At 32.4% G+C, this 10,163-nt stretch overlaps 1 protein-coding gene across 1 annotated transcript; it reads right to left on the reverse strand.

Annotated features, from left to right (window-relative positions):
- Nucleotides 1-468: 468 nt before the first annotated feature.
- LOC118181721 (THAP domain-containing protein 2) lies at nucleotides 469-3,663 on the reverse strand. The gene is made up of 2 exons (XM_035350915.2): nucleotides 3,400-3,663; nucleotides 469-2,437 (listed from the first exon to the last, which is right to left on the reverse strand). The coding sequence occupies exons 1-2, from the start codon at nucleotides 3,550-3,552 to the stop codon at nucleotides 2,108-2,110; spliced, it is 483 nt and encodes a 160-aa protein (XP_035206806.1). The 5' UTR covers nucleotides 3,553-3,663; the 3' UTR covers nucleotides 469-2,107.
- Between the last annotated feature and the right edge of the window lie 6,500 nt (nucleotides 3,664-10,163).

Raw genomic sequence — 10,163 nt, forward strand, 5'->3', positions numbered from 1 at the left:
GAGCGCCGGGAGGAAAAATGATCATTGCTGTTGAGTAGAAAGATACAACTTCTTTGCGTCAGATCTGAAAGCGGCGTTTTGGCTAGTGTTTATATATTTTGTGCTTTTAATAATGAATGTTATTTTTTTCCTAGAGAATTGCAGAAAACCATATAGATAAAAGGAAACTATTATTAATTTTTATATTCAGATAGATAATATCATATCTTGTTTAGTCGTGTTTACGTCGACCCAAAATTAATATATTAATTTTCTAGTTTTTTTTTAAATTTTCCAAAAAATTTCTATTCAGTATTTTAAAACTTTATATAATAATTATCTTCTAGCATCTAACTAGAAAGCAAAGTTAACAAAGTAATATTCAGTAGCATACTACTGGCTAAAAATATATTTACAAAAATTACCATTAGTTTCGTTAATCCAAAAAAACCTAGTTCCATGTAAAGAAAAGAATGCAAAAAGTTTTGCGTGAAAAAACAAATTTTTATTAGCACTTCAAAGAGTATAAAATATTAAAAATTCACAAGGAAAAAAACAGACTCCATGTAACAGATAAGTGACATAAACATGCTTTTCTTTAATACTCTTATTTTAATGCAATTATTTATTTAGTATTACTGCAGTTTTTAATTCCAAGAATAAATGAGCAATTAATAGCATTATCCCATTTCTCAAAGCTCAAAACATTATAGAGCTTTAAAAAAGCATGAAAATGCCTTTTCAGTTGAGTATATAAAGTAAATTACAGGTAAAAAGCTAAAACAAAACTCAAATTTTAAAAACACTATGCATTATTCAAACAAATTACTGCACCACTGTAGCAAGTGAATTCCTTTCCATATAAATTTAAATGCTAGCATCAAGAATTATAATAACAATAAAATTAGCTTTATATGTATATTTGCACATTATTTATGGAGTTTAAAAAAATCATCTAAATAAATCCGATTTTGTAATAAATGAAATAACAATTACATTACATATTAGCACATTAGATGCAGCAAAACATTAAGGTTTCTACATTTAGAAAAATATACACATAAGAAATAAAGCATTGAAATAAAAGTAGTGCATTTTTTGCTTTATAAAATATATAAAGGAGTTTTGCTAAATCAAAAGCTTAATGTCGTATAAAAAGAATAAACTGCTACTTTGACCTTTCTATAGAATTCATTTTCACACATCTATAATAAATTCGCATGGTATCATAAGTATTGTTGATCATCATACATAATGCAAATAACATATTATTTATATTAGTAGAACTGAAATTAAACTATATAAATATTTCTTTGCAAATTGTTTATGCTTATTTTTCTAGAAAAACGCCTAAAACTTAATTAGTATAAAAATGAAATAAATGTATACATTTGCATATTAATATTGCAAATATTATGGGTACACAAGTACTACCTCATACATCTTTATCTATCATTTTTAATCACACTAATCAAAACTAATAACACTACTTTCTCTTTTCAATTGTAACCAGAAATCGTTAAATACAATTAAAATATATTTAAGTCATTTAAATGTTTAATTGAAGATTAGATTTCCATTAAATCATGAAGTTTGCATATAATACAACAAAATAAATAATTCATTCAAATTGCCATAAAAATATATGTATATGTTTCATTAACATTTAAAACATTTTATACAAGCATAAATAAAACTTACAGTTACATAAACTTAAGGCCTTATTTAAACTGAACACAAATTATCTATTTTACTAGAGTTTGAAGCTTTCGTTTCCTTAAAGTACTTCTCAGCACATCATTCTTTTGATTACAGTAATTTTTAAGAAAAGTATTGCATGATGCTTTTATAACAAAATTTAGAATATTTTCTAAGGTTATTACATTGGTCATAGGTTATGCATTCACCGTCTATTAAAATTTGATACGTTAATGCCCATGCAAGAGATCGCTGATTGCGTACCTTTAAAAAATTGTCTTCATGTTCTTCAGATACTAATATTTTGACTACAATATAGGTATATGAGATACGACAGTTATTACATTTGGTTGTGGACATAGCAATCCGCCTCGGTCCATATTCAGTATGAAACGATATTCTTCATCCAATTCCAAAGTTTTGTCTAAAGTTAGGTTTCCCGACAATACTCACATTTCACAGTCTTCAGAAATCTATATACGCAATATCCAGCGAGATATGTTATGAGTGGCATTACATTAATAGAATCCAGTTCATTTTGAGTTACTTGTAACGTACAGAAGGCACTAATAAAATTCTTGTCAGTATTAATGAGGTCAATATTATCTATATCAAAACTTCTGATTTCAATTTTTCCAGGAACAGCATTGCATACTAGACGAGGATGCTGTAAAACTGCTGTCACTTTTCTGCCAGTTCTTTCATCGTAGATTTCTGAAACTCTTTCGATGTCACATGCAGCAAAATGAAGCTCACAGACCTAATGAAATAAAAGAGACAATTAGAATCCTCATAAAAATTCTATAAGGAAAAAAATTCTTTTTTTAAAACTTTCTAAAATGTTGTAATAGGTGTATTTAAGTAAAAAATATTAGCTTAATTGAAAATCAAGAATTTTCATTAATCAGTAAGTTCAAAAAATTACTTCTTATAACAAGAAAACAAAATATGGTATTTTAAAATTTGATGGTTTTGCCAGATTCTTTATTAGCTTAAATTCGAAGCTAAATTTTAGGGAGCATATACTTTTAAAATATTTGTCATTATAGTTCAAGAATATATTTAATGGAAATTTTCTTCTTTTGTTTACCTTTTTTAAATTATAAATACAGTTTTGACTAATGTACTTCATAATGTTTTACAATTGGCCTCTTTTAACTATTACTGAATTTGAGAACGGACGTCAATTGTTCAGTTTTTATGTGAACTAAGTATTAAAATATTTTGGGCCTAAAATGCTACATTTTTAATACATATTATAATTAATATTGAAGTTCTCTTATGTCAATATCACTCTAGATTGCTATGGCATGTTCTAAATATTTGTTAGTTACAATACTTAAATTATTTAACCATTTAATTAGCATTTTCTAAAATTAACGATTCGTAAAAAGATTAGAATTATAACTAGGATAATCATGAATTTTTTCATTACAAATTTATGTTAACCAAAAAGTATTTTATTATTCAGTTGTGAAAGGTGACAACTGAAATTTTCAAATCATCTGACATTTTGCATACAAAAATATTTAGCTAATTTTTTTTTCCTCTTAATTCTTTTGAAAATATTTCTTACCTAGACCAAAAAATTCAGTTGCATAAATACAGTGAACGATAAAATATATAGTGAATGATATAGAATACAATAAAATATATAATGAGCAGATTGATATTTAGTATGATAGACAGTAATCAGTAATCAAGAAAACATATGTTTCTTACCCTAGAAGCTTTCGTAGGCTGGAAGTTTTCTCGATGGATCGCCATTATCCATTTCTTTCGAAGATGTGGATCCCTCGGGAAACGAAAAATTGACACTTTGGGCTGTCCTTTGTAGTTTCCTTTACATCCAAGGACGCAACATCTAGCTGGCATGATGAGTGTTTAATCCAAAACGTAAGCGTAAAACAAAAGGAAGAGAAAAACGTTTTCTACAGGAGATACAAAAATACAGCAATGGCGAACGGTCACACCAAGACTACTGAGAGCTCGTGAACATATCAGTCAAAGGTCAAGGCTACGAGTCGCAAGAGGTCTCCTCATCGTGACGTAAGATGACGTAGGGAGGGGAGTGATACGGCCTTCTAAGTCTCGGTGATGTCGGCTAAACGCGTGGCGTTTTAAAAAAATCGGCTATGACCACGCCGAGCTCCTTGGAGTAAACACGCTGCGCGTGAATCTGCGCAAAAGTTCAGGGAGGAATCCGGAGGAAACTAGCACCTGAGGGGCTAGACGCTTGTATTCACAAAGAAACTGCCCAACTCTTCTTAATGACTCATCCTGACATCCCCTGAGGAATTTTCATGGAGGTAGGAAAGGGAGGAGGGGCAAACCCGCGCTAAAAGTGAACACTGCTTTGAAGCTTGGGTCACCAGATGGGGTGTTCTTTGTTTACATTCAGAAGCTCGCTTGACAAGATTCTGATAGTATTTCGACACACGACAGTTCCATACAAATCGAAAAAGGGACACATTCGCATGAAAGAAACATTCATAGTGTGATGAATAATAGCAATTTGTATAGTTTAGTGACATTTACGCAAAAATCACAGCTTGGTTATTTTTCGATAACTAACAACAGCGATTTTGATTATGAATTTGTTTTATAAAATTATAAGCTGTTGCACTACAAAAATATAGATTTTAAGAAAAATGTTATGCTTAAAGAATGAAAAATACCTTACGGTACATTTAAAGTTGTATACGTCTTTCGATACCCTTGATAGAGTGTTCGCTACTTTTATTTTATTTTCCAAACCTCAAAATGTTTTAAATAAAACAAATTTTTTTCACATCCATATATTATTGTAACACGTACCTTTTAAAAATTTTTTAGAGGAGAGGCTTTACTGCTGCTCATTTTAAACCCATCGTTTTAATTTTATATATCTGAAAAATAATCACTTTGGGCTTACACGTTTTATAAATATAAAATTATGTATGTTAAAATATTTGTAATTAGGCACATAGGTGAGATTAAGTTTTTATTAAATAGATTAACGCATGCAAGGGCTATCTGCCTAAAGAGAGCGATGCCATCGTGGAGGAATTTTGAAGAAAAACTGACCTTTGAGTGGGTATTAAAAATAATACTTATAATTTTCATTCAAATTATATTCATATATATTTTTTATATAAAACTTTCGGGTGTATGCTAAATTAGTGTAAATTACTTTACACGGAAAATATAGTGAATGCACAGAAATTAATGATTTGCACATGCCGGAAATGAAAAATAGGAAATATGTATGGGTATTTATGCATGTGCTTGCAGAAAGCATGTATCTGCCTTTGACAAAATACTTAAATATTCATTAAATTATTTATAAATGTATTTGAAATGAAGAATTTATTCACTTATAAACAACTGTGAAAGTACTGTGAAGAAATCTAATTATTAAATGTATTTAATTTATAATGATTATAAATGTTATCTAAATATAGAATAACCTTAATATTGAATTGTAAACATAAATTGAAATCCTGTTGACAAATACGTTATAAAACTATTTAAGCGAGAATTGTTTGTATTGGAAAGCAATCTGTTAAAAGGTATTGTAAAGCAAATGCTATGAGATGCGCACTTAAGAACGTAATAGAGTTTTGGAATACGTATTGTTGAAATGAAGGGTAAAAAAAAAAAAAAAAAAAAAATCTGATAAGTGTAATTAAAAGAATTATTCCCCTTACATTTTATAATAACTCAGTTACAAGTTTTAAATAATACTTAAAAAAAAAAAAAAAAAAAACTTATTTTATTCCCTTTCAGAAATGTTCAGAGAAAGTCAAGTACTATTTAATACCTATTTAATTATTAGGAATTAGCGAAATACTTCTTTAAAGTATTTCGCTAATTCCTAATAATTCTCTAATTTAAAATGAACCGAATAGAGCATTAATTATAAATTGACTTACATTCTTTGATTTAAAAGATGCCTCAGAAGCCAAAAAATCATGTCATATTTAAGAAAGTATTTTAGGAAGAAGCTCTATAAATAGATAAGAAATAATGCATAATTTTAATATTAATAATACAATAAACTTTGATCTTAATTTTTGTACCTTAACCGAATAAAATCGAATTACCTTATTTTTTTTTATAATGTAATTAACGAAAACTTGTGAAAATATTTCATTCAAATTAAACCATTCTGAGAAAACTGTCCTGTGAAAAGTATAGCATTTAATTCCGTTCAGAATGAAATGTTGTTTAAAAATATGCTGTTTTCACATACTTAGGACTCTGAAGTGTTGTAGAAAAAGAAAATATATACATTTATATGTATATTTACGACGTAATTACAAAATATTTACATCCGAACGCGTCAAATCCCATAGATCTCAATGGTAAATGACCCAATGTTTTGGTCACTACGTAGGGATCGTCGGTGCTAGAGAGCAGGGTACGGGAGAAACTTGTTTAGGGCGACTCCATCTTACTTCTTACCTTCATGGGAACTTTGGGAGGGGACTGTACTCCCCGATTTCGCGTAAACAGGAAGATTTTTTTAAAAACGCGGAAACAAGAATCGCGGAAACAGACCTAAATCGCTCAAAGCTGTCACCAACGGCAGGCGTAATCTAGCGGTCCTTGCCACGAGGTATTTCGTGGGCTTGGGCTGACTTCGTCAGACAAGTGAGCATAAGCAATAACAGTAAAAAAAAAAAAAAAAAAAAAAATTCAGTATTGAAAATCTCCGAAGTTTGTATTTGTAATAAAAATGCAAAAGAAAATAAAATATCAATTTAGGAATATATATTAAAAATTGCCGTTTACATTTCACTACAAAATTTCATCACAACCATTTGATATTATTTTCGATTTTATAATGCACAAGACCTTGAGTAAGAAATTTGACATCTGATCGAATATAGATCAACTTTATTAAAAATATTAGTTAATTCATAAAAATAACAATAGCTGCGAAATTGTATTCGGAAATCCGGAAAAATAGTTTTTTAAAATATAGTTTCAATATACTTACAGGCGACGTGCTTTTCTCTCTCTAAGTTAAAAAATCTCTAAGTTTTCAGATTTTAAAATTCCGGATATCATATTCCAACGAAAATATCCATTTTGACTGCTATTGAATGAAATTTAGCAATGTCTTTGCGTGATATCTATACGCAAGGATAGAATAAAGAACTATTTTTCCTCAAACGAATTATAAAATTGATTTAAAATGAATTCCGAAGAGATTTTTTCGTGGCGGGCTTCTATACCCACGTACGTATCTCGCATAACTGAAATACTAGTAGGTTCAGAACGTTGGAATTTTGTATCTGGGACTGCTATAATATGCACTTGTAAACCTTTTTGGTTGCCATCGGCCGCACGAAAATTATATAACTATATATACAGGGTGGTTTAAAACTTTCAAAAATATAAAGGCAGACAGAAGGGACCTGAATAAGCAGATTACGTATAGGAACGTGTGTTCCGTAATGCCGCAATAAAGCGCTAGCACGTAATGCAGTATGAATGATAGGAAACTGAAAACACAAGTAAAGACAAAAGAAAAATAATATTAACAGTTTACAATAGGTGCCCCAAAAAGTGGCCACCATCAGAGATACAACAATCACAGTGGTGGCACATGAATCGACGTACATTAGAAAAGACGTCGGGTATTTCGAACACATATTTAGCAGAAACAGACAAGCAGGAAGCAAGAACTTCTGAAGATGTGACGGGCTTTCAATATGACCCCAAAAGAAGAAATCCAAGCAGGTAAAATCAGGCGAACGCGGAGGCCAGGGAATTGGTCCTCCCCGTGCTATCCAATGCTGGCCCTACCCAACGTCTAAGCGATTTTTGACGTTCCTGGACGCATAAAAACGATTCACTCATGCTTAACTCCCGATGAAGGTGCTTAAATGTTCTATGATCCGAGTGATTCTTATCCGGCAATCGCTGCCTGTACATCTTTCAAGCAGCTAATGCATTTTCTTGTCTCTGCATATACAGAGTGCACACGAAAGTCCGGTACCACCCGTTTAACTACCGAACGGCTGCGGCTATATTCATAAAAATTGCGTCCCGTATAGTAAAGTGGTTATGCGCTACCAGAAGAGATACTTTCAGCACCACCTGGTAGAAAACAGCGGAGTTAGCGACCCTATCTCGAAAATGATACGAGATAGGAAGAAAACGTGAATTATAGTGTTATAGAACATCGACGATTTAGTATGAACATACACCTTGTGGACATGACTGTTAAGAATATAACGTTTTAAACGCGCATTTGTTTGTTCGCGATTTTCAAACTCCGAACGTCACGAAACGATCTTAGAAAGAAGACAACTAGTTATATCAAGCTACCTTTATTTTCGATAAATAAATCTCTTCATCAGATGAAATGCACATCTCTTCATCAGATGAAATGCACATCTGGACCCTTGTTAGAACTTCATGTTGCACGTTGTAGCATAGCGGGTGACACGTTTGTACAAGCATCTGTAATACGTCGTTGAAAGTCCTGCAATGTTTGTTGAGAGGTCGCATACACCGGCTGTTAAAGGTATCCATACAGGAAAAAAAAGTCTATTGGAGTCAGCTCAGATGAATGTGGTGGCCACTCTTCGAAATCACTGTACCCGATTACTTGTTCTTCGAATCCCTCCATCAGGTACTGCATCACTTTGAACGTCATGTTGGAATCATCCATTCAGGAGCTGAAGCAACAGCAGGTTCTCAACAAAATCCGGTATTATGTCTTGCAGAAGTTCTAAATATTGCGCGGCCGTTAACGTACCCTGATAAAATATTGAGACGAATACTCTGTTATTATAAATTCCACACCAAACATTAATCGAAAACCGCATTTGACTTCAAACGTTGCAGAACATGATTTTCCAGTGCCAAGTCTTATTGTACATTTCATTCCGCAAAAAGCATGCCTCATCCGCCCACGCTATACTTGCCAAGAATGTTGGCTGGACCTGTATCTGGTTTATGACGAAGTCGCACCATGCGAAACGTCTCTCGGCATCCCCGTCCAGTAATGCCTGATTAGGTGTATGGATGAGCACCTAATTCATTTAGGATTTTTTTAGAGGCCATAGTTTTCACTTATCTCTCTTGTGCTGCTGTTTGGATATGTGAGGCCGTATGCTAGACATTTTCGGTTGCACTTTCACTAGACACGGTTGCACGCCCTACCATAGTTGGTCTTCAGGATTGAAGTCGGCAGAGTTAACGTTAAACCCTTAAACGTTTCGCAACCTGTAGGATGATTTTGTATGAAACATGCGGGCGTGCAGGAAAACGTTGCCGATGCAACCGTGCTGCCGATCGTTCCTTGCGCTCATATTCACTGTAAGTAGAACCTTTCACAATAATTATATTTTAAAATTTGTTCCAAGCTTCAACATATAACCGTTAGGAGATATCTCTCATAGCTGCCTAGGTGAACAGGTGTGACATTTCACACACTGTTTGCATAATGCACAAATTCGCACACCAAACTCAAGTTGCGTTGAGCTGATGCGTTTTGCGACACGTTTGTGCACGATTTATGTGTTGTCCACTCTGTGAAGACAATCAGTACAAGGATGCAACCCGCGAGGTTTGAACCATAGTCCTTATCAACTATGTATTACAAGAGACATCACTGTGCAGCGATAGGGCATTTTTTTTCATCGGAAAGATAATCTTTTCTCCTTTCATCCAAGTTTCGTGACGTCACAGTTTCGGAAATCCCGAAGAAACTAATGAGCATTTTCAGGGTTCTGTTTTCAATATTCATATTAACATGGTGTCTATTTGTACTAAATCGACGACGTTCTATAACTTTGTAATTCACTTTTCCTTTCTCTCGGGTATCGTTTTCGAGTTAGGGAGGCTAACTCTGCCGTTGTTCACCAGGTGGCTCTGTAAGCAATATCATCAAGTAGCTGATAGCTACTTTACTATACCTAGACATGAATTCTATAAATATAGCTGCAGCTGTTTGGCAGTTAAAAGGGTGGTACTGGACTTTAGTGAGCACCCTGTATGTATATATATAAACAGAGAGCATCTAACGTTAAAAGTAAATTGGAGTCAAATCAAGGGATTTCCTCAATAATAGTCATAATCGCATCCTTATACAAAGTGCATCCTTTGCAAAGTGGCAACAGACTTGAATGAAAAGTCAAACGACACATTTATAGCGATTCGCTGCAAATTCCCATTTTCAGTTTAAAGTCCTATTTTGGGCTAGTTATCGTCACGAAATAAAATACTTTACCTCTAACAATAAATTTTTGGTTCGTTAAAATAAATAATAGGAATAAATAATAATTCGGAAATAAAGAACTTACTTAAAGCAGTCAATAAAAATCGATTATTCAGACAAATTATCTATCGGAATAATTGATGGGTTCCGATAACCAGATGAATAGGATCATTACATAGTGGTATCATTATTCAAGCAATAGAAGCTTTGCTGCGATCTGAAATGTATATTATCTATCTTATTTCCTAATTAGAATAAAAGTAACATA

The sequence above is a fragment of the Stegodyphus dumicola genome, chromosome 10 (assembly GCF_044657685.1).
Source record: "Stegodyphus dumicola isolate Sdum_Otavi_A_Nest chromosome 10, ASM4465768v1".
Lineage (NCBI taxonomy): Eukaryota > Metazoa > Arthropoda > Arachnida > Araneae > Eresidae > Stegodyphus > Stegodyphus dumicola.

Coding starts and splice junctions, on each gene's coding strand:
- LOC118181721 (XM_035350915.2), bottom strand. CDS start 3,552: ATGCCAGCTAGATGTTGCGTCCTTGGATGTAAAGGAAACTACAAAGGA. Junction 2,438..3,399: donor AGCCTACGAAAGCTTCTAGG/GTAAGAAACATA, acceptor TTATTTCATTAG/GTCTGTGAGCTTCATTTTGC.